The sequence below is a fragment of the Salvelinus alpinus genome, chromosome 4 (genome assembly GCF_045679555.1).
Source record: "Salvelinus alpinus chromosome 4, SLU_Salpinus.1, whole genome shotgun sequence".
Taxonomy (NCBI): Eukaryota; Metazoa; Chordata; class Actinopteri; order Salmoniformes; family Salmonidae; genus Salvelinus; species Salvelinus alpinus.
In genome coordinates this window covers 28,090,605-28,115,468 of record NC_092089.1, presented here as the reverse complement: position 1 = coordinate 28,115,468, position 24,864 = coordinate 28,090,605, and the positions used below count along the sequence as shown (strand labels likewise).

Here is a 24,864-nt window from a genome sequence, read left to right as displayed (position 1 = left end):
CCTAGCTCCTAACCCTAGAATTAATCCTAGCTCCTAACCCTAAACCTAATTCTACCCTTAACACTAATTCTAACCTTAACCCTAAACCCCACTAGAAATCAAATTTGAACTTGACTAACAGACTAACAGAATGTCCTGAGCTGGTCAAATTTGTGTTTTTTTATTATAGTTACACACACACACACACACACACACACACACACACACACACACACACACACACACACACACACACACACACACACACACACACACACACACACACACACACACACACACACACACACACACACACACACACACACACACACACTGTCACGCCCTGACCTTAGAGATCCTTTTTATGTCTCTATTTTGGTTTGGTCAGGGCGTTGTCTCTGATTGGGAACCATACTTAGGTACCCTTTTTTCCCCCCTTGTCTTTGTGGGAAGTTGACTTTGTTTAGGGCACATAGCTTTTGAGCTTCACGGTTTGTTTTGTATTGTTTATTGTTTTGTCGGCGTCAGTTCTAAAATAAAGCGAAAATGTACGCTAACCACGCTGCACCTTGGTCCTCCTCCTTCAACAGCCGTGACAGAACTTCCCACCAAACCCAAAGGACCAAGCAGCGTGGTAAGAAGGAGGACTGGACATGGGAGGACATTTTAAATGGCAAGGGATCCTGGACGTGGGAGGAGATCCTGGCCGGGAAGGATCGCCTGCCCTGGGAGCAGGTAGAAGCAGAGAGGAAGGCGAAGGCAGCAGCTAAAGCGGAGCGGCAACATTATGAGGGAACACGGCTGGCAAGGAAGCCCGAGAGGCAGCCCCCAATTTTTTTTGGGGGGGGGGGCACACAGGGAGTGTGGCAGAGTCAGGTTGGAGACCTGAGCCAACTCCCCGTGCTTATCGTGGCGGGCGTCGTACTGGTCAGGCACCGTGTTATGCGGTGGAGCGCACGGTGTCTCCAGTACGCGTTCTTAGCCCGGTGCGCTACATCTCAGCTGCCCGCATCTGCCGGGCTAGGGTGAGCATCCAGCCAGGACGTATTGTGCCACCCCTGCTCTCCAGACCTCCAGTGCGTCTCCTCGGGCCAGGATATCCTGCGCCGGCTCTGCGCACTGTGTCTCCAGTGCGTCTGCACAGCCCAGTGCGTCCTGTGCCTGCGCCCCGCACGTGCCGGGCCAAAGTCACCATCCAGCCAGGACAGGTTGTGCAGGCTCTTAGCTCGAGACCTCCAGTGCGCCTCCACGGCCCAGTGTATCCGGTGCCTCGGCCAAGGACAAGGCCTCCTGTATGTCTCCCCAGCCTGGTGAGTCCTGTGCCTCGGCCAAGAACTAATCCTCCTGTATGTCTCCCCAGCCTGGTGACTCCTGTGCCTGCTCGAAGAGCCAGGCCTCCTGTGTGTCTCTCCACTCCAGTGATGATCCATGGCGCGAAGCCTCCAGTGAGGGTCCATGGCACGAAGCCTCCAGTGATGATCCATGGCACGAAGCCTCCAGTGATGATCCATGGCACGAAGCCTCCAGTGATGATCCATGGCACGAAGCTTCCAGTGATGATCCATGGCACGAAGCCTCCAGTGATGATCCATGGCAAGAAGCCTCCAGTGATGATCCATGGCACGAAGCCTCCAGTGATGATCCATGGCACGAAGCCTCCAGTGATGATCCATGGCAAGAAGCCTCCAGTGATGATCCATGGCAAGAAGCCTCCAGTGGTGAGACATGGCACGAAGCCTCCAATGAAGGCCTCCAGTCCGGAGCATCCAGCGACGGTCTCCAGTCCGGAACCTCCAGCGACGTCCTCCAGTCTGGAGCCTCCAGCGACGTCCTCCAGTCCGGAGCCTCCAGCGACGTTCTCCAGTCCGGAGCCTCCAGCGAAGTTCTCCAGTCCGGAGCCTCCAGCGACGTTCTCCAGTCCGGATCCTCCAGCAACGAGGGTGCCCAGTCCGGGGCCCGCAACGAGGGTGCTCAGTCCGGGGTCGGTGGCGAGGGTCCCCGCACCAGAGGTGCCACCAAAGTGGGGTGAGCCAGCGGTGGAGCGGAGTCTGCGTCCCACACCTGAGCCGCCACCGCGGATAGATGCCCACCCAGACCCTCCCCTATAGGTTTAGATTTTGCGGCCGGAGTCCGCACCTTTGGGGGGGGGGGGGTACTGTCACGCTCTGACCTTAGAGATCCTTTTTATGTCTCTATTTTGGTTTGGTCAGGGCGTGAGTTGGGGTGGGCATTCTATGTTTTGTGTTTCTATGATTTTCTATTTCTATGTTTTAGCCGGGTATGGTTCTCAATCAGGGACAGCTGTCTATCGTAGTCTCTGATTGGGAACTATCAAATAAAATAAAATAAAGAGAAAATGTACGCTCACCACGCTGCACCTTGGTCCGCTCCTTTCAACAGCCGTGACACACACACACACACACACACACACACACACACACACACACACACACACACACACACACACACACACACACACACACACACACACACACACACACACACACACACACACACACACTGATGTTTATTTATGTCCTGTAGGTGTTCTTCACAGTGTTGATTGGGGCGTTTGCCATGGGACAGACTTCTCCTAATGTCCAGGCCTTCGCCAGTGCCCGGGGAGCGGCACACAAAGTCTACAACATCATCGACAATGTGAGACACACACCCTCTCCTCACACACACACACACCCTCTCCTCACACACACACACCCTCTCCTCACACACACACACACACACACACACACACACACACACACACACACACACACACACACACACACACACACACACACACACACACACACACACACACACACACACACACGCAAAGCATCACTGTGGTTATAGCAGAATAGACTGTTCTTAGTTCACTGTGCGTTTGTGAATGGTTCACGATTGTTAATGTTTCACGATGACTTGAGTTTACAACGCACAGTCAGACAGACAGAGCTGCTCTTACCATGCTTACATACAGTATACACACACTGGGGAACGTGGTTGAATAGGAATACCCTGACCATCAAAATGTTGTGTTGCAAAACTAACTTTTTACTATCAAGAGAAATCAAACTTACATTCTTTGAACTCTCCCCCCAATCACACACACACCACTTGCACACGCGCACACACAAACAAATACACACACACACACACACCAAAGACAAAAACAAGGGGAAACTGTGGAAGGGTGAGGTACCCAGGGGAACTTACATATTGTAAGATCTGAAAGAGAGAGAGAGAGAGAGACATACACACACTCCCTGGTACAGACACACAAACATACACACACACTACACTAACACACACACTGTAACAGACAGACACACACACGTACTGTTCATGCTCTGTAACACGAAAACTAGTGTAAATAAACAGGGCTAAACTAACACGTAGATAAACCTGCCCTCTGGCTAACACTCTTCCTCCTATTGTCCCTCTGAGAGGGGAGAGAGAGGTGGGGGACTCATAGAGAGAGGGGAGAGAGAGGCGGGGGACTCACAGAGAGAGGGGAGAGAGAGGCGGGGGACTCATAGAGAGAGGGGAGAGAGAGGCGGGGGACTCATAGAGAGAGGGAAGAGAGAGGCGGGGGACTCATAGAGGGAGGGAGAGAGGCGGGGGACTCATAGAGGGAGGGAGGTCTGATGGAAAGAAGGAGGGTGGAGGGAGGGGACTAGAAGAGAGGGGCGTAGAGAGCAGGAGGCTAAAGCACAGTCCCCAATCACCAATCACCACACTCCCACCAGAATCAATCCTTTCTGATTCGGCCCACCATTTTATCTGCGGCTGCTCTGAACGGGGCCTTGAATTCCAGCTGGAATTGCTGTCTACTTATATAATGTCTATGGTGTGAATGGGGAAACTTTTTGGACTCTGTAGAGCGCAATCAGGAATACAGGGAGTCTTCAGAAGGGGATGTTTATGCTGCTGCATAAACCAGGCCTCTGTGTCTGTGTGTGTTTATGCTGCTGTATAAACCAGGCCTCTGTGTCTGTGTGTGTTTATGCTGCTGTATAAACCAGGCCTCTGTGTCTGTGTGTGTTTATGCTGCTGTATAAACCAGGCCTCTGTGTCTGTGTGTGTTTATGCTGCTGTATAAACCAGGCCTCTGTGTCTGTGTGTGTTTATGCTGCTGCATAAACCAGGCCTCTGTGTCTGTGTGTGTTTATGCTGCTGTATAAACCAGGCCTCTGTGTCTGTGTGTGTTTATGCTGCTGTATAAACCAGGCCTCTGTGTCTGTGTGTGTTTATGCTGCTGCATAAACCAGGCCTCTGTGTCTGTGTGTGTTTATGCTGCTGTATAAACCAGGCCTCTGTGTCTGTGTGTGTTTATGCTGCTGTATAAACCAGGATACTCTTCTCACGCACCATATTGGTTGAAAAATAGTTACCGGCAATATAATAGGCCTGTAGTATTTTATGGTATAATTTGTGTACAGTAATAGTATTAGTTGGTGACCTGCTTGAATGTTCACACGATTATGTTTATGTTCTAAGCCTCACTGCTGTTGTTGTTTGTCTGTTCAGAAACCCCACATCAACAGCTACTCAGACCACGGCCACAAGCCCGATGTCATCAAAGGAAACATAGAGTTTAACAACATCCATTTCATCTACCCCTCACGACCCCACGTCAAAGTATGTGCTGCCTTCTTTATGTGTGCGTGTGTGTTGATGTCCAGTAGATGTTCGTAGATGTTAAATGGTGTGTTCCTGTGTGTTTCTGTGTGTGTCTCTTTGTAGGTGTTGAAAGGAATGTCTCTGAGCGTGCGTAGTGGCCAGACCATAGCTCTGGTAGGCAGTAGTGGCTGTGGGAAAAGCACCACCGTTCAGCTGCTGCAGCGGTTCTATGATCCACAAGAGGGATCAGTGAGTATCATGGAAAACACACACACACACACACACACACACACACACACACACACACACACACACACACACACACACACACACACACACACACACACACACACACACACACACACACACACACAGTATCTGTTCTGTAACTATGCCCTCTGTGTTCTGTAGGTGTGTGTAGATGGTCATGACGTGCGCTCCCTGAACGTGCGCTTCCTGAGAGAGATGATTGGCGTTGTCAGTCAGGAGCCCATCCTGTTTGCTACCACCATCGCTGAGAACATCCGCTACGGACGACCTGACGTCACACATCAGGAGATAGAACAGGCTGCTAGGGAGGCCAACGCTTACGACTTCATCATGACACTACCTGATGTACGTTACTGTGTCTCTGTCTGTCTGTCTGTCTGTCTGTCTGTCTGTCTGTCTGTCTGTCTGTCTGTCTGTCTGTCTGTCTGTCTGTCTGTCTGTCTGTCTGTCTGTCTGTCTGTCTGTCTGTCTGTCTGTCTGTCTGTCTGTCTGTCTGTCTGTCTGTCTGTCTGTCTGTCTGTCTGTCTGTCTGTCTGTCTGTCTGTCTGTCTGTCTGTCTGTGTGTGTGTGTGTGTGTGTGTGTTTGTGTGTGTGTGTGTAGTAGTAGTAGTGGTAGTACTATAACTAATGCTAGATAATGATTGATTACAGTATATTGATAGTATTGTTTTGTTGAGCAGAAGTTTGAGACTCTAGTTGGAGACAGAGGAACCCAGATGAGTGGAGGACAGAAACAGAGGATCGCTATCGCACGCGCTCTCGTACGCAACCCCAAGATCCTCTTGTTGGATGAGGCTACCTCAGCCCTCGACGCCGAGAGTGAGACCATCGTACAGGCTGCTTTGGACAAGGTAGAGGACACACACACACAGACAGACAGACACAGACAGACACACACAGACACACAGACACACACACACACACACACACACACACACACACACACACACACACACACACACACACACACACACACACACACACACACACACACACACACACACACACACGCACCCTTTGCACCAGTTTATCAACATCTACTAAACATTGCTATGCCCCCCTCCTCCCTCCCTTTCACTCCCCCTTCCTCCTCCTCCCTCCCTTTCACTCCCCCTTCCTCCTCCTCCCTCCCTTTCAATCCCCCTTCCTCCTCCTCCCTCCCTCCCTCCCTCCCTCCCTCCCTCCCTCCCTCCCTCCCTCCCTCCCTCCCTCCCTCCCCCTCCAGGTGAGACAGGGTCGTACTACCATCGTGGTGGCCCATCGTCTGTCTACTATCCGTAATGCTGATGTCATCGCAGGCTTCCAGAAGGGAGAGATCGTAGAGCTGGGAACACACAGTCAACTGATGAAAAAAGAAGGCGTCTACCATACACTGGTCACCATGCAGGTAACACACACACACACCCTCCTCACACATCTTGCATCTACGTCACCATTTAGGTAACAGCGTTATCAAAACAGTGTCACACACACGCCACATAACAAACAAATACACACATTTTACTCTACATTCTATTCTGTTGTGTTCTTCCAGACGTTTAAGAGTCCTGAGGAGGGCGAGGAGGCTGTGGAGGAGCAGGTTCTGGAGGAGAAGAGTCCGTCAATGATGCCGTTCTCAGAGACCACCCTCATCCGGAGGAAATCTACCAAGGGATCGTCCTTCATCGGCTCAGAGAAAGGAGACAAGGACAAGACTGAGGTGGAAGAAGAGGTAAGGCTATGGAGCTAGAGGTACTAGCTAGAGTGGATATTCCCATTTCAATCCAGGATCAGTAGTGGACACACTGTGGGACATAATTGGTGTACCATTTGGAATGTTTCTGATGATCTCTCTCTCTCTCCTTCCTTTCTCTCTCTGTCTTCTCTCTCCTTCCTTCTCTCTCTCTCTCCTTCCTTTCTCTATATTCTCTCTCCTTCCTCTCGCTCTCTGTCTTCTCTCTTTCTCTCTATGTCTTCTCTCTCTCTGTCCGCTCTCTCCTTCCTTTCTTTCTCTATCTTCTCTCTCTCTCTCTCCTTCCTCTCACTCTCTGTCTTCCCTCTTTCTCTCTCTCCTTCCTCTCTCTGTCTTCTCTCTTTCTCTCTCTCCTTCCTTCCTCTCTCTCTCTGTCTTCTCTCTCTCCCCAGGATGAGGAGATTCCTCCTGTGTCATTTCTGAAGGTGTTGAAGCTGAACCTTCCTGAGTGGCCCTATATGGTGGTTGGTGTGATCTGTGCCACTATCAACGGGGGCATGCAGCCTCTCTTCGCTGTCATCTTCTCTAAAATCATCGCTGTATGTTAAATATCAGTTAATACCAGATATCACCATTCTATGTTTACTCATTTATTTCAGTTGATTCATCTTCTCATTACTGTAAGTTGAATTAGTCATATTCCATCAAATAGCATCACCTCAGATGATCATGTTTGTGTTGTTGTCATGTTTTAGGTGTTTGCAGAGCAAGACCAGGAACTAGTTAGACAACGCTCCTCGTTGTACTCTATCATGTTCGCCCTCATTGGAGTCGTCTCCTTCATAACCATGTTCCTACAGGTAAGCACACACCTCACCTAATGCTAAATACTATGATGAATGAGTGACAGAATGTGGGAGGGGCTTGGGTTTGTATCTATCCTACAGCAGGTCAGTGGTCCCCAATGTATTTCTATTGATCGACAGCATCTTGAAGTTTTACTTACTGTGACTGTGATACGTGGTTGTCTTCTCTCCAGGGATTCTGTTTTGGGAAGGCCGGTGAGATTCTGACCATGAAGCTGAGACTGATGGCCTTTAAAGCCATGATGAGACAGGCAAGACAGTTTATTTAGACTTATAGGGTATTTAATAAAGGTGTTTATTTAGACTTATAGGGTGTTTAATGAAGTTGAGACAGTTTATTTAGGCTTATAGAGTGTTTAATAAAGGTAAGACTGTTTATTTAGGCTTGTATAGTGTTTAATAAAGGTAAGACAGGTTATTTAGGCCTATAGAGTGTTTAATAAAGGTAAGACTGTGTATTTAGGCTTGTATAGTGTTTAATAAAGGTGAGACAGTTTATTTAGGCCTATAGAGTGTTTAATAAAGGTAAGACTGTTTATTTAGGCTTGTATAGTGTTTAATAAAGGTAAGACAGTTTATTTAGGCCTATAGAGTGTTTAATAAAGGTAAGACTGTTTATTTAGGCTTGTATAGTGTTTAATAAAGGTAAGACAGTTTATTTAGGCCTATAGAGTGTTTAATAAAGGTAAGACTGTTTATTTAGGCTTGTATAGTGTTTAATAAAGGTAAGACAGGTTATTTAGGCCTATAGAGTGTTTAATAAAGGTAAGACTGTGTATTTAGGCTTGTATAGTGTTTAATAAAGGTGAGACAGTTTATTTAGGCCTATAGAGTGTTTAATAAAGGTAAGACTGTTTATTTAGGCTTGTATAGTGTTTAATAAAGGTAAGACAGTTTATTTAGGCCTATAGAGTGTTTAATAAAGGTAAGACAGTTTATTTAGGCCTATAGAGTGTTTAATAAAGGTAAGACTGTGTATTTAGGCTTGTATAGTGTTTAATAAAGGTAAGACTGTGTATTTAGGCTTATTTAGGTTATAGGGCTTATGGAGTGTTTATAAAGGCTCAAATAGGTTATAGAGACAATTTGAACATGTAACTCTCTTCGTTCTCCTGTAGGAGTTGGGCTGGTATGACAGTCACAAGAACAGTGTTGGAGCTCTCACCACTAGACTGGCTACAGACGCAGCACAAGTACAGGGGGTAAGTAGTAAGTACACACATGAACACACAACACACAACACACACACTAACCCTCCCTCCCTCTCCAGGCTACAGGAGTGCGTTTGGCCACTCTGGCCCAGAACGTGGCTAACCTGGGCACCAGTCTGATCATCTCGTTTGTGTACGGCTGGCAGCTGACTCTTCTCATCCTGTGTGTGGTACCTGTCATGGCTGTAGCTGGAGGCATACAGATGAAGATGCTCTCTGGTCACGCCGTCAAAGACAAGAAAGAGCTAGAACAGGCTGGCAAGGTACACAACCACTCACACACACAGTCTTATTCACTCTCTTCATAGCTCCCAACATTTGCAAGAGTGAATATCTATACGTTCTTCTCTCGAGTCTAACCAGTGTGTGTGTGTGTGTGTCAGATTGCCACAGAGGCCATAGAGAACATCCGTACGGTGGCGTCTCTCACCAGAGAGCAGAAGTTTGAGTCTCTGTACCAGGAGAACCTCATAGTGCCTTACAAGTACGTGTGCTACAAAGTTTAGAATTTCCATTATAAAAAGTCCTAGTCATTGCTGTGTTTTTAATGTGTCAACAGTGTCAGTCTTGTAAATGTACTGTATTACTTTTGTTTATGTAATCACCCCTCTCTTTAATCTCTCTCTCTCTCCCCCTCTCTCACTTTTCCTCTGTAGGAACTCTCAGAAGAAGGCCCATGTGTATGGCATCACATTCTCCTTCTCTCAGGCCATGATCTACTTTGCCTATGCAGGCTGCTTCCGCTTCGGAGCCTGGCTCATAGAGGAAGGCATTATGACCTTTGAAAATGTCTTCCTGTGAGTACAGCAGCTAACTTTGATTGGGTTACTTCAGTCATGTGTCCATGTTCACAACTGTTCTTATAGCCTTTTCCTATGTGACTATGAGGCCATGTTGGAACGACTCAATTGCTTCCCTAATATGGGTGCTGGGTGGACACAGGTACAGTAGTGGAGGATGTGTGTGTACATTGTACAATACAGCTCAGGTACAGTAGTGGAGGATGTGTGTGTACATTGTACAATACAGCTCAGGTACAGTAGTGGAGGATTTGTGTATACATTGTACAATACAGCTCAGGTACAGTAGTGGAGGATTTGTGTATACATTGTACAATACAGCTCAGGTACAGTAGTGGAGGATTTGTGTGTACATTGTACAATACAGCTCAGGTACAGTAGTGGAGGATTTGTGTATACATTGTACAATACAGCTCAGGTACAGTAGTGGAGGATTTGTGTATACATTGTACAATACAGCTCAGGTACAGTAGTGGAGGATTTGTGTGTACATTGTACAATACAGCTCAGGTACAGTAGTGGAGGATGTGTGTGTACATTGTACAATACAGCTCAGGTACAGTAGTGGAGGATTTGTGTATACATTGTACAATACAGCTCAGGTACAGTAGTGGAGGATGTGTGTGTACATTGTACAGCTCAGGTATAGTAGAACACACCCCGGCCTAGCTCATCTAGGCCTGACAGGAATGTCCAGTATTACAGTGGTCAAAGGTGGTTGTGGTTAATCATTACCTAACTGGGAAGTGTGTTGGAGGTCAACGCTGATCTAGGGACTCATCACCGTAGCAACAATGGCCATATATCAATGACATGTATAACATGTGACCCATAGAAATGGATGTTATAGAGTAGATATCACGACTAAAGGCTTAGATAACATTTTATTTGGAAAGGTGTACATAAGGCAACAAAACATAACAGCAACAAAACATCTGTCATAAACAGATGTTATTGTCATTAAAGCTGCAATATGCAACTTGTTGGGCGACCCAACCAAATTCACATAGAAATGTGAGTTCTAGATCTGCCATTCTCATTGAAAGCAAGTCTAAGAAGCGGTAGGTCTGTTCTATTTTCTATATTTCTATGCATTCCTTTTTTAAGTTTAGTTTTTGCGTCTTTTTTTTTTTTTATAACACCAGCTTCAAACACCTGAAAATACCATATTTGGGTTATTGAAAATATATTTCACAGCGGTTTAGATCGTACAATGATTTTCTTCTGCTTGTTTTGTCACATAAACTAAAATTAGACAAACTATTAGAATTTTAGCAACCAGGAAATGGCAGAGCGATTTCCTACATATTGCACCTTTAAGTGTCATGCGGTTGTATTATGTCCCTTTCAATGTGAAGTTCAAATTTCTCTGGCATGACTTCAAGATAATTTAAGTTTAACCTAAATTACACTTTAGCGAGCTTGATACAATAGTTTCTGAGCTTGATACACTGTTTTAGCATTTGTGACGCAAAACCAACGCAAATTTTTCCGTGCTTCATGTCCAAATCATAGCATCTTAAATTGATTGTGTAACTCGATGCAGTTATTTATCGCTTTTCATTACAGTGTTATCTTAAAGCTCTACGTGGGCAAATAATTTGAATCAAGGCAGGAAATAGCAAAAGTAGGCTAGGTGCTGAAATACTTCGGCTCTCAGATGGTCAGGGAGAGCATTCCATAGGCGAGGGGCAACGGAGCAGAAGACTCGGTCCCCCATAGTACAGAGACGTGCCTTGGGGACTTGAAGCAGTGGTGATTTGGACATGATTTGAACATGAAGCTCGTAAATATAATATCAGTAACATTGACTTGCATTGGATTTGTGCCACGAATGCTAAAATGTTACCATTTGGAAACAGTGGCCAGGTAAACAAAACCAAAGCAGCCCATAGACTACTGACAGGGTAAGGAAACCAATATGTAATTTTGAACTTTGGGTGAACTATCCCTTTAAGATACATGTTAGATAGAGAGAAACCTGCTCTCTCTGTCTCTCTCTCTCCAGGGTGATCTCTGCAGTGTGAACTATCCCTTTAAGATACATTATATATACAAAGTATGTGGACACCCCTTCAAATGAGTGGATTTGGCTATTTTAGCCACACCCTTTGCTGACATGTATATAAAATCGAGCACACGGCCATGCAATCTCCATAGACAAACATTGGCAGTAGAATGGCCTTACTGAAAAGCTCAGTGACTTTCAACATGGTACCGTCATAGGATGCCATCTTTCCAACAAGTCAGTTCGTCAAATTTCTGCCCTCCTAGAGCTGCCTGTTATTGTAAAGTGGAAACGTTAAGGAGCAACAACGGCTCTGCCGCAAAGTGGTAGGTCACACAAGCTCACAGAACGGAATCGCAGAGCGGAACCACAAAATCGTTTGTCCTCGGTTACAACACTCACTACCGAGTTCCAAACTGCCTCTGGAAGCAACGTCAGCACAATAACTGTTCGTCGGGAGCTTCATGAAATGGGTTTCCATGGCCGAGCAGCCAAGCGTCGGCTGGAGTGGTGTAAAGCTCGCCACCATTGGACTCTGGAGCAGTGGAAAATCGTTCTCTGGAGTGATGAATCACGCTACACCATCTGGCAGTCCGGGTTTGGCAGATGCCAGGAGAATGCTACCTGCTCCAATGCAAAGTGCCAACTGTAAGGTTTGGTGGAGGAGGAATAATGGTCTGGAGCTGTTTTTAATGTTTCGGGCTAGGCCTCTTAGTTCCAGTGAAGGGAAATCTTAACGCTACAGCATACAATGACATTCTAAACGATTCTGTTCTTCCAACTTTGTGGCAATAGTTTGGTGAAGGCCCTTTCCTGTTTCAGCATGACAATGCCCCCGTGCACAAATTGAGGTCCATACAGAAATGGTTGGTTGAGAACAGTGTGGAGGAAATTGACTGGCCTGCACAGAGCCCTGACCTCAACCCCATCGAACACCTTTGGGATGAATTTGAACGCCATTGGGTCACGTGATGGTTACACGCCCCAAAAAACTTATTTGGCACTATATAGAACCATTTGTTTTTAGTGTATAACCTGTTCTCTGTCTCTCTCTCTCTCTCCAGGGTGATCTCTGCAGTATGAACTATCCCTTTAAGATACATGTTAGATAGATCGTAACTTGTTCTCTCTGTCTCTCTCTCTAAAGGGTGATCTCTGCAGTGCTGTACGGAGCCATGGCAGTAGGAGAGGCCAACTCCTTCACGCCTAACTACGCCAAAGCCAAGATATCAGCATCTCACCTTATGTTCCTCATCAACAGAGAACCTGCCATAGACAACTGCTCACAGGAAGGAGAAACACCGGTACACACACACACACACACACACACACACACACACACACACACACACACACACACACACACACACACACACACACACACACACACACACACACACACACACACACACACACACACACACACACACACAACATCACACCCAGTGGCTATCACAGTGGAGAGTTGTGGAGTGATTGTATAGTACATGCCAGGAGATTATTTCATGAACGGATGTTCTTCTGCCTCCCTCTCTTCCCTCCAGGACCACTTTGATGGTAACGTGCGTTTCCAGGGGGTGAGGTTCAACTACCCGTCCCGTCCAGACCTTGCTGTCCTGCAGGGACTGGAGCTGAAGGTGCAGAAGGGCCAGACTCTAGCCCTGGTGGGCAGCAGTGGCTGTGGGAAGAGTACGACCATACAATTACTGGAGAGGTTCTACGACCCACTACAGGGCACAGTGGTGAGTACACACACACACACGTTATGTTCCTCTATCCACGTGGGGACCTAAAATTAATTTCCATTCAAAATCCTATTTTCCCTAACTCCTAACCCTTACCATAACCCGAACCCTAACCTAACTCCTAACACTAATTGTAACCCTAAACCTAACCCCTAAGCTTAAAATAGCCTTTGTCCTGATGGGGATGTGGGAAATGTCCCATGAGGGAGAATTTTTGTTTTACTATCCTTATGGGGACTTTTGGGGATTTTAGGTCCCCACAAGGATAAAAGAACCAACCCACACACACACACAAACGTTTTCACACACATTGATTATTAAAGCCATATGTACTGTATGTTTAATGACCACTGTCACCAGTCAGACAGTGAGATATTTGCTGGAATTTCTATATGCAAATATACATGAAAACATAGAGCCCTCATGCGTCTCCATGTGTGACTGTGTAGATATTCTCCTACTGAAACACAGTTCTATAATTACTGATTGACAGGCCAGGATGTTGACACTGTTGCTTCATAATGCTCTACTATACTGGCTCTACTGTACTGAGACCTTGTGGGTGATGATCCTGCTCAAAGTGCATATGTGTGTTCATGTGGAGGTTATTGCCCTGCTAAGGCCACTGATAAAATGACAAACACTAGAGGATTATCCAACTTTGATGTTAACTCTTCCTCCTGCTCTTCTTCCTCAGATGTTGGACAACAGTGATGCTAAGAAGCTGAACATCCATTGGCTGAGGGCCCAGATGGGCATCGTATCCCAGGAGCCCGTGCTGTTTGACTGTAGTCTGGCAGAGAACATTGCCTACGGAGACAACACACGCAAAGTTACCATGGAGGAGATCCAGAGTGCTGCTAAAGCTGCCAACATACACAGCTTCATAGACGACCTGCCTCAGGTACACACTAATACTACTACTGTCACCACTACTACTACTACCACCAATACTACTACTGTCACCACTACTACTGCTACTGTCACCAATACTACTACTACTATTACTACTACCACTACTACTACTACTACTACTACTGTTACCACCACTACTACTACTACTGTCACCACTACTACTACTGTCACCAATACTACTACTACTATTACTACTACTACTACTATTACTACTACTACTACTACTACTGTCACCACTACTACTATTGCTACTACTGTCACCAATACTACTACTACTACTACTACTACTATTGCTACTACTGTCACCAATACTACTGTACTACTACTGTCACTAATACTACTACTGTCACCAATACTACTACTACTACTACTACTACTTCTACTACCGCTACTGCTAATACTACTGTAAGCATCTTCTGCTTTTGTAAGTTTGGTTTCTTGAGATCTCTACATCATCACCAATACCCTAATAGTGGCTGCATGGTCAGATAACCACAGACAGACTGATAGTGGTATCAGCTTCTCTCAGATGCCGTGCCAGAGAAAACACTGCAGGTCATTACTGGAGTAATGTCGTCTTAGTGCTGTTCCCTGTGTAAGGGTGAACTGTCTTTCACTCTGAGGGCTTACCACCTGTAGGACTGAAAGAGGTTATGAGCTGGTTTCACACACAGATTAAGCCTAGTCCCAGACTAAAAATAGATTTTAAATGGCCTACGTGTGTTAGTCCCAGGCTAGTTTTAGGCTGGGATTCGATGCAAGGCGCATTATAGGCACAGAGCACTACACAGCCAACAATACGCCTTTCAAATAAATTTTCCCCAGATGTTCACGGAGATCGCGTTCATGGGAGACGCTGCGCATGTCAGCTCAATCGTAAATTGAATCACGGCCTTAATCTGTGTCCGTAAAACCAGCCCTAGGAGTTATGTCATGTGTGAGATGACAAGGATAACCTCTTTCTTACCCTCCATCTCCTCTTCCCTCCATCTCTCTGAGTAGAAGTATGACACCCAAGCTGGTGACAAGGGGACCCAGTTGTCAGGAGGACAGAAGCAGCGTATAGCCATTGCCAGAGCCATCCTCCGCAACCCCAAAGTCCTGCTGCTGGACGAGGCCACCTCCGCACTGGACACAGAGAGCGAGAGGGTGTGTGTGTGTGTGTGTGTGTGTTTGTGTTCTGTTAAACTATATATATATACAGTTGAAGTCGGAAGTTTACATACACCTTAGCCAAATACATTTAAACTCAGTTTTTCACAATTCCTGACATTTAATCCTAGTAAAAATTCCCTGTCTTAGGTCAGTTAGGATCACCACTTTATTTTAAGAATGTGAAATGTCAGAATAATAGTGGAGAGAATGATTTATTTCAGCTTTTATTTCTTTCATCACATTCCCAGTGGGTCAGAAGTTTACATACACTCAATTAGTATTTGGTAGCATTGCCTTTAAATTGTTTATCTTGGGTTAAACATCAATACCTTGATTTCGGGTAGCCTTCCACAAGCTTCCCACAATAAGTTGGGTGAATTTTTGCCCATTCCTCCTGACAGTACTGGTGTACCTGAGTCAGATTTGTTGGCCTCCTTGCCTACACGCTTTTTCAGTTCTACCCACAAATTTTCTACAGGATTGAGGTCAGGGCTTTGTGATGGCCACTCCAATACCTTGACTTTGTTGTCCTTAAGCCATTTTGCCACTACTTTGGAAGTATGCTTGAGGTCATTGTCCATTTGGAAGAACCATTTGCGACCAAGCTTTAACTTCCTGAGATGTTGCTTCAATATATCCACATAATTTTCCTTGCTCATGATGCCATCTATTTTGTGAAGTGCACCAGTCCCTCCTGCAGCAAAGCACCCCCACAACATGAGGCTGCCACCCACGTGCTTCAGAGTTGGGATGGTGTTCTTCGACTTGCAAGCTTCCCCCTTTTTCCTCCAAACATAACGATGGTCATGATGGCCAAACAGTTCTATTTTTGTTTCATCAGACCAGAGAACATTTCTCCAAAAAGTACGATCTTTGTCCCCATGTGCAGTGGCAAACGGTAGTCTGGTTTTTTAATGGCGGTTTTGGAGCAGTGGCTTCTTCCTTGCTGAGCGGCCTTTCAGGTTATGTCGATATAGGACTCATTTTACTGTGGATATAGATACTTTTGTACCAGTTTCCTCCATTATCTTCACAAGGTCCTTTGCTGTTGTTCTGGGATTGATTTGCACTTTTCGCACCAAAGTACGTTCATCTCTAGGAGACAGAACACGTCTCCTTCCTGAGCGGTATGACGGCTGCGTGGTCCCCTGGTGTTTATACTTGCGTACTATTGTTTGTATAGATGAACGTGGTACCTTCAGGAGTTTTGAAATTGCTCCCAAGGATGAACCAGACTTGTGGAAGTCTACAATTTATTTTCTGAGGTCTTGGCTGATTTCTTTTCATTTTCCCATGATGTCAAGCAAAGGGGCACTGAGTTTGAAGGTAGGCCTTGAAATACATCCACAGGTACACCTCCAATTGATGTCAATTAGCCTATCAGAAGCTTCTAAAGCCATGACATCATTTTCAGGAATTTTCCAAGCTGTTTAAAGGCACAGTCAACTTAGTGTATGTAAACCTCTGACCCACTGGAATTGTGATACAGTGAATTATAAGTGAAATAATCTGTCTGTAAACAATTGTTGGAAAAATTACTTGTGTCATGCACAAAGGAGATGTCCTAACCGACTTGCCAAAACTATAGTTTGTTAACAAGAAATTTGTGGAGTGGTTTAAAAACGAGTTTTAATGACGCCAACCTAAGTGTATGTAAACTTCCGACTTCAACTGTATATCTCTATATGGATTCATGATATAGACGTTTTAACTACTGGATGTATATGTCTGTTCTCCCTCCCCAGGTGGTGCAGGAGGCCCTGGATGTGGCTCGACAGGGCAGGACGTGTATCGTGGTGGCCCACCGCCTTTCCACCATCCAGAACGCTGACCTGATCGCTGTCTTCCAGAAGGGAGTGGTGGTGGAGCAGGGCACTCATCAACAACTACTGTCCCAGAGAGGAGTATACTACTCACTGGTTACCACACAGCTGGGCCATGGCAGAAACTGAGGGAGGAGAGGAGGATGGGGGAGGGAGAGGCTGAGGGTGCAGGGGGTTGCTGGGAAGGGCTGAGTGTGCAGGGAGGGGTTGAGGGTGCAGGGGGATGTTTTGTATGGTGGTGAGGTGGTGGTGCTGTATTTCAGTTATTTATTCAAAAAGTATCACAGCTGTACCATAGAGTGCCTGTGTGCCAAATGAATACATGGAACACACACATATATACACACGTCTGAGCATTACTGTAAACTGCACGGAACTAAGCCAATGAGACTCTGAAGCAGTGTGTATCCTCAACATTCAGATTATTACATTGATTTGTTCAATTGTTTTGGGCTTAAAGTAAAACTCCACCCAAAAACGATATTTTGGTATTTATTTCATTAGTCCAGGTTATGTAACGTTCAATATAGAGAAATCATCCCCATTTGGGGCAGCAGGTAGCCTAGTGGTTAGAGCATTGGTCTAGCAACCGAAAAGTTGCTAGATCGAATCCCAGAGGTAAAAATCTGTCGTTCTGCCCCTGATCAAGGCAGTTAACCCACTGTTCCTAGGCCGTCACTGTAAAGGATTTGTTCTTAACTGATTTGCCTAGATAAATAAAATGATGCATTATCATACGAAGCAAAATGCATCATACAGGGATGATTTCTGTATTTTGAAAGTTACATATCTTGAAAACTTGAGTGCTGACAAACAAAACATTTGGGACCATGTCAACAATGGACTAATGAAACAAATACCAAAATATCGTTTTTGGGTGGAGTTTTCCTTTAAAGGCCCAGTGCAGTCAAAAACTAGATTTCCCTGTGCTTTATATATTTCCACACTATCAGGTTGGAATAACACAGTACACAAAATAACTGCACTGCACTGCATTTGTACTCTGTTCATCTCTCTGCATTTAGATATATTCATACTGATACTGTAAAATTGTACATCCACTGTATGTCATCTGTATACCAACTTATATATTTCCACACTATGAGAGAATAAAAGTGATTCTAAAATTGTGAAAATTATGATAATGCCCTTTTAGTGTAAGAGCCTGGTGACATCACCAGGCATACATTGGTTAATAGACCAATAAGAAACAGTTCCACAACTCTCTGACAATAACAGCTACTTTTCAGTTTTCCCCTCCCCACTCCGACAGTCATAGCAAAATTCTTGCTTGAGAAATTGCTCTTCGCTAAGAAGTAATTTTTATTTTAAAAATTAAAATTTTAATTTGAAAACAATCACAGTAAGGTACTTAATTGTTACCCAGAAATGATTTGATATTGCGATAAAAACAGCTGCATTGGACCTTTAATGTTGAGAGGAAATATTTTTTTAATTATCATGAGATGTGGCCTTCCAAACGGTCTCTGTGCTATGCTCATGCTACTGGAAGTGCCTGAGGTATTTAAAAGAACCAAAGAGTTCCTGAATGTTTTGTTTAACTTAACTGTAGGTAATATGTTGAGTGACACACACACACACACACACACACAAGGAATGGGGCTCAAGCACTAACAGTATATTGATACAAACCACGTTCCTGTTTCTACAACTGCACTGAATGAACTGACCTCTGCTTGGGTATGTACTGTATGTATGCATAACCTTTTTCCTTATGTAAACAGGTATCATTAATAAAGATGTTTTATTTGAATATTTGGGCTCATGACATGATTCATTCACTTTGATTTGTCAGTTCAATCACACTAAACAACTTTCATATTCAATTAAACATTTTCCAAGTTTACATTGTCAGTAAGTCAACACTATAATTTTCCTACTGTAAAGTGGGTTACATCATTTTCACTACTTTAGGCATTAAAACAGCTTTTCATTTTGTTGATTGAATCAAATGCAGCGCTCGTCTTTTATCACTTTTCTATCATTTACAACAAAAAAACATGCTGAAAATCTCAAGACTGTATGAAAGGTATTAACACAATGGCCGTGTTCGAGAGCATCAAAACCGTGATGTATCATGGGTAAATTGTGACAGGAATGTTCATTATTACAGACATCTACTACATAAAATGGCATATTGCATAGGGTGGCAGCCTATGGATCTGGCATAGGAGTGGTAGAGCTATTCAGCAGCTTTTGAAGTCTAAAAAGTCAGGTCAATTAGGGAGCTATTCAATCAAAACCACTAACCAGATCTCTGGGGACAGACTAAAATAAGGACACAGCAAAAAGGCACATAATAATTTACTTGGGTTTCTTTCCGTCTCAACCAAACACCGTTTCATTGATCATATCCAGCCAAATGCATAATCTACTGATGTGCAAAACATAAAAACAATCATTTTTCTTGCCCTGGAAACTGGAAACCAGTTTTGATTGAGTAGGGCCCTTATATAATACCCATGAGGCTTGAGGTGATACAGTAGTCAAAGACAACATGACCCATTTCTCTCTGTTTCTCAATTTCACAGCTACGACGACAGTTACGTTGTAAAAGAGTCATTTCAACCAACCAAGAACATCTATGCCTCAGTCACTCTTCTGGAAAAGCCAACCAATATAGAAAAAGAATACTATTCATGAATCCCTAATGACCAGGGACAGGTGACACGATGCTGGAAGTGTTATGGTGACGGCGAGTTAGGATGTGTATGTTAGCTTAGCGGTGTAGTGCATGGCATGGGTTAACACTAAATGCTTCTCACAACATAAAAACAACAGACTAAATCTAAACAGAATCGTGGTAGGAAATTCAATCTATACATTTTGAAAACAGGGAATCCCCGATCTAGCTGCTACATAAAATCACAGAGAATGATTCATTAAGTGCAAAATAAACTCATTTGTTGAGCTGCATTTAAACAAATAATACATTTTTATTTTTTATTATATAGAAAACAATAAATGTGCCTTTGCATTGATCTGTGCAGAACTAAACTATTATTGACTACCATCTACAAACTGTGTGTGTGTGTGTGTGTGTGTGTGTGTGTGTGTGTGTGTGTGTGTGTGTGTGTGTGTGTGTGTGTGTGTGTGTGTGTGTGTTTGTGTGTGTGTTAGAGCTGAGCTGTGGTAGCGAGATGCAGCATCTCATGTAGGGAGGTAACCAGGTTCTGGAACAGTGTCTCTGCATCTGTCTCTGGACTGGACTTCCACGCCGTACAGGAAGCCACGATCCTGAAACAGGAAGTACAAGTCAGATACTGGACACTTGTAGAGGTTTTAAAAAATCTGTCCATCATAGAGAGGACGGAACAACACAGCTGCACTTTCTAACTACTACTATTAAACTTCACCCTTGACCTCACCTTGACCCCACTAACTAGATGACACGGAAAACAGCTGGAATAGTAACTGTTATCTGACCCAGAATGCATTGTCCAGAGTCCAGGACCTAAAGCACCAACATTTATCTAGAGGTATCTTTTCAGAGGGATATCTCAACACCATCACTCTCCCTACAGTATTATGTCATCAAAGAGACAGGGGGAAGGGGAGGAGGGTCCCAAATCATTTTACATCCTCTAGTCTACATAGAAATGTAGTTTCTTTTAGTAATGTACTCATGTGTTATAGGTTGGAGCTAGGTGGTAATGTTGTGTGTGTGTTTACTGGTCAAACTGTGGATGATGTTGCGTGGGGTCGGTGTGTGTGGATGTGTGTGTGTGTGTGTGTGTGTTTACTGGTCAAACTGTGGATGATGTTGCATGGGGTCATTGTGTGTGTGTGTGTTTACTGGTCAAACTGTGGATGATGTTGTGTGGGGTCAGTGTGTGTGTGTGTGTTTACTGGTCAAACTGTGGATGATGCTGTGTGGGGGTCAGCTGTTGCACAGCAACTCACTGCCTTCCTGAAGACAAACAATGTATCTCTCTTTTGTATCTCCCTGATCTCTCTTTTGACGAACATTACAAGACTGTTTCAAGGACAGCTTTTTTCCATTTACGTAACATTGCAAAAATCAGAAATTTTCTGTCCAAACATAATGCAGAAAAATGTATCCATGCTTTTGTTACTTATATGTTAGACTACTGCAATGCTCTTGTTACGTCCGTCGTTAGAAGAAGACCAAGGCGCAGCGTGGTAAGCGTACATCTTTCTTTATTAAGATGAACACCAACAAAATAACAAAAGAATAAACGAACGTAACGTTCTGCAGACTACCTAGTAACTGTGCAAAAACAAGATCCCACAAACTAAGGTGGAAAACAGGCTGCCTAAGTATGATTCCCAATCAGAGGCAACGATAGACAGCTGCCTCTGATTGGGAACCATACCCGGCCAACAAAGAAACAGAAAACTAGAATGCCCACCCAAATCACACCCTGACCTAACCAAATGGAGAAATAAAAAGGCTCTCTAAGGTCAGGGCGTGACAGCTCTACTTTCCGGCTACCCGGATTAAGCACTAAATAAACTTCAGTTAGTGCTAAATACAGCCACTAGAATCCTGACTAGAACCAAAAAATTTGATCATATTACTCCAGTGCTAGCCTCCCTACACTGGCTTCCTGTTAAGGCAAGGGCTGATTTCAAGGTTTTACTGCCTACAAAGCATTACATGGGCTTGCTCCTACCTATCTTTCCAATTTGGTCCTGGTGTACATACCTACACATATGCTACGGTCACAAGACGCAGGCCTCCTAATTGTCCCTAGAATTTCAAACAGCTGGAGGCAGGGCTTTCTCCTATAGAGCTCCATTTTTATGGAATGGTCTGCCTACCCATGTGAGAGACGCAGACTCGGTCTCAACCTTTAAGTCTTTACTGAAGACTCATCTCTTCAGTAGGTCCTATGATTGAGTGTAGTCTGGCCCAGGAGTGTGAAGGTGAACGGAAAGGCACTGGAGCAACGAACCGCCCTTGCTGCCTCTACCTGGCTGGTTCCCCTCTCTCCACTGGGATTCTCTGCCTCTAACCCTATTACAGGGGCTGTGTCACTGGCTTACTGGTGCTCTTCCATGCCGTCCCTAGGAGGGGTGCGTCACTTGAGTGGGTTGAGTCACTGACGTGGTCTTCCTGTCTGGGTTGGCGCCCCCCCTTGGGTTGTGCCGTGGCGGAGATCTTTGTGGGCTATACTCGGCCTTGTCTTAGGATGGTAAGTTGGTGGTTGAAGATATCCCTCTAGTGGTGTGGGGACTGTGCTTTGGCAAAGTGGGTGGGGTTATATCCTGCCTGTTTGGCCCTGGTATCATCGGATGGGGCCACAGTGTCTCCTGACCCCTTCTGTCTCAGTCTCCAGTATTTATGCTGCAGTAGTTTATGTGTCGGGGGGCTAGGGTCAGTCTGTTATATCTGGAGTATTTCTCCTGTCTTATCCGGTGTCCTGTGTGAATTTAAGTATGCTCTCTCTAATTCTCTCTTTCTTTCTTTCTCTCTTTCTTTCTTTCTCTCTCTCTCGGAGGACCTGAGCCCTAGGACAATGCCTCAGGACTACCTGGCATGATGACTCCTTGTTGTCCCCAGTCTACCTGGCCGTGCTGCTGCTTCAGTTTCAACTGTTCTGCTTGCGGCTATGGAACCCTGAACTGTTCACTGTGATTACTATTATTTGACCTTGCTGGTCATTTATGAACATTTGAACATCTTGGCCATGTTCTGTTATAATCTCCACCCGGCACAGCCAGAAGAGGACTGGCCACCCCTCATAGCCTGGTTCCTCTCTAGGTTTCTTACTAGGTTTTGGCCTTTCTAGGGAGTTTTTCCTAGCCACCGTGCTTCTACACCTGCATTGCTTGCTGTTTGGGGGTTTTAGGCTGGGTTTCTGTACAGCACTTTGAGATATCAGCTGATGTAAGAAGGGCTATATAAATACATTTGATTTGGTGAGGGGGGTTGAGGAGTAGGGGGATCCTTTGTGGCCTTTAGCCAACCCCCTTCATGCACTCTAATGCAACACACACACACACACACAAACACAGGACGAATCCTTGGAAGTCCTAAGCTTGAATGAAAGAGGTGCTGCCCCCCCCCCCCCCCACTCTATATTAATTCATCCGAGATACGGTCTCCCCCAGCAACCCAGGCCACGCCTTGTTCTTTTGTCCAAGGACTACTGAGCCCATCTGTGTGAGACCCTAATCCTACTCACGACACACACCCCGTGGAGTGTGTGTGTGTGTGTGTGTGTGTGTGTGTGTGTGTGTGTGTGTGTGTGTGTGTGTGTGTGTGTGTGTGTGTGTGTGCGTGTGTGTTTACTGGTCAAAGTGTGAATGATGTTGCGTGGGGTCAGTGTGTGTGTGTGTGTGTGTGTGTGTGTGTTTACTGGTCAAACTGTAGATGATGTTGCGTGGGGTCAGTGTGTGTGCGTGTGTGTGTGTGTGTGTGTGTGTGTGTGTGTGTGTGTGTGTGTGTGTGTGTGTGTGTGTGTGTGTGTGTGTGTGTGTGTGTGTGTGTGTGTTTACTGGTCAAAGTGTGAATGATGTTGCGTGGGGTCAGTGTGTGTGTGTGTGTGTGTGTGTGTGTGTGTGTGTGTGTGTGTGTGTGTGTGTGTGTGTGTGTGTGTGTGTTTACTGGTCAAACTGTAGATGATGTTGCGTGGGGTCAGTGTGTGTGTGTGTGTGTGTGTTTACTGGTCAAAGTGTGAATGATGTTGCGTGGGGTCAGTGTGTGTGTGTGTGTGTTTGTGTTTACTGGTCAAACTGTGGATGATGTTGTGTGGAGTCAGTGTGTGTGTGTGTGTGTTTACTGGTCAAACTGTGGATGATGTTGCGTGGGGTCAGTGTGTGTGTGTGTGTGTGTGTGGTGTGTGTGTGTTTACTGGTCAAACTGTAGATGATGTTGCGTGGGGTCAGTGTGTGTGTGTGTGTGTGTGTGTGTGTGTGTTTACTGGTCAAACTGTGGATGATGTTGCGTGGGGTCAGTGTGTGGGTGTGTTAGCCCACCTGTCGTCTCCGATGCGGTAGAAGAACCCGTAGCCATGGTGCACCATGGGAGCAACCGCTCCCAGGACTGTGGTGTAGCCAACCAGACTGGTGGACAGGGTAAAGTTACCGCCCCCGCCACTGGAGAGAGAACACACACAAATGACACACACCATAAACACACACAAACAATCACACAAACACACCTCTTGGAATACAGTGGATCAGTGAAAAGGTCTGGCATAGGAAGTCCCTCCTCCTTGGCAATCAGGTACAGGCCCAGGAGATGTCTGTCAAAACCTTTTCCGTTCTGTGCCTCAGCCATCAGTTTGTTGTGCTTGTTGAAGGCCAGCAGCAGGGCTTTCCTCTTAGCATCAGCCTGGGAGACATACAGAAAGTCAGAATGTAAGTAGCCTGGTCGCCAGATTTACATGTATGGCATGACAATGTATGAAGAACTAATCGTTTACTGGATACACACACACTCTCACACTTACGCTGGCTGCAGGGAGGAGCATGGTATGGCACCAGTTCTGTGCCTCCAGGGTACAGGGCCTCATGGTCTCAGTCCTGCCGTGGTAGAACCTTCTGGTCATCGCTGTCTCATAGCAACTACCTAACCTGGGAGGGGGGATTATCATCAGTTATGGAGAGAATATTGGAGGAAGGATGGATGAATTTGATGGATAGATGGATGAGCGGGTGGATGAATGTTGGGTGGATGGATTAATTGGATGATAGTGGATGCAGGGCCGGCTCCAAGCATAAGAGACATAAGCCGTTGCTTAGGGCCCCAGGCCGCCCTCAACCTCCCCCCAAAATTATTATTATTTGAGAGTTAGAATAGTAGAA

The 24,864-nt window shown here is 45.4% G+C and overlaps 2 protein-coding genes across 7 annotated transcripts in view; one reads left to right on the top strand and one right to left on the bottom strand.

Annotated features, from left to right (window-relative positions):
• LOC139573199 (ATP-dependent translocase ABCB1-like) overlaps positions 1–18,841 on the top strand; it is a 37,207-nt gene extending 18,366 nt beyond the window's left edge. For all 3 annotated transcript variants that reach the window (XM_071396396.1, XM_071396395.1, XM_071396397.1), the window contains 19 exons: positions 2,524–2,637; positions 4,510–4,620; positions 4,726–4,851; positions 5,014–5,217; positions 5,553–5,723; positions 6,098–6,259; positions 6,407–6,583; positions 6,997–7,143; positions 7,300–7,404; positions 7,584–7,661; positions 8,529–8,612; positions 8,681–8,884; positions 9,005–9,105; positions 9,278–9,418; positions 12,577–12,733; positions 12,974–13,171; positions 13,872–14,078; positions 15,092–15,238; positions 16,990–18,841. In XM_071396396.1, coding sequence (XP_071252497.1) covers positions 2,524–2,637; positions 4,510–4,620; positions 4,726–4,851; positions 5,014–5,217; positions 5,553–5,723; positions 6,098–6,259; positions 6,407–6,583; positions 6,997–7,143; positions 7,300–7,404; positions 7,584–7,661; positions 8,529–8,612; positions 8,681–8,884; positions 9,005–9,105; positions 9,278–9,418; positions 12,577–12,733; positions 12,974–13,171; positions 13,872–14,078; positions 15,092–15,238; positions 16,990–17,196 — 2,841 coding nt within the window. In that variant the 3' untranslated portion in view covers positions 17,197–18,841. The remainder of the gene's footprint in view (positions 1–2,523; positions 2,638–4,509; positions 4,621–4,725; positions 4,852–5,013; positions 5,218–5,552; positions 5,724–6,097; positions 6,260–6,406; positions 6,584–6,996; positions 7,144–7,299; positions 7,405–7,583; positions 7,662–8,528; positions 8,613–8,680; positions 8,885–9,004; positions 9,106–9,277; positions 9,419–12,576; positions 12,734–12,973; positions 13,172–13,871; positions 14,079–15,091; positions 15,239–16,989) is intronic.
• LOC139573201 (peroxisomal carnitine O-octanoyltransferase-like) overlaps positions 18,816–24,864 on the bottom strand; it is a 28,131-nt gene continuing 22,082 nt past the window's right edge. For 2 of the 4 annotated variants that reach the window (XM_071396398.1, XM_071396399.1), the window contains exons 13-15: positions 24,510–24,633; positions 24,034–24,391; positions 18,816–20,325 (exon numbers count right to left, since the gene is read on the bottom strand). In XM_071396398.1, the coding sequence (XP_071252499.1) occupies positions 20,096–20,325; positions 24,034–24,391; positions 24,510–24,633 (712 nt within the window). In that variant the 3' untranslated portion in view covers positions 18,816–20,095. The remainder of the gene's footprint in view (positions 20,326–24,033; positions 24,392–24,509; positions 24,634–24,864) is intronic. The other 2 variants (XM_071396400.1, XM_071396401.1) reach the window with 2 other exon arrangements.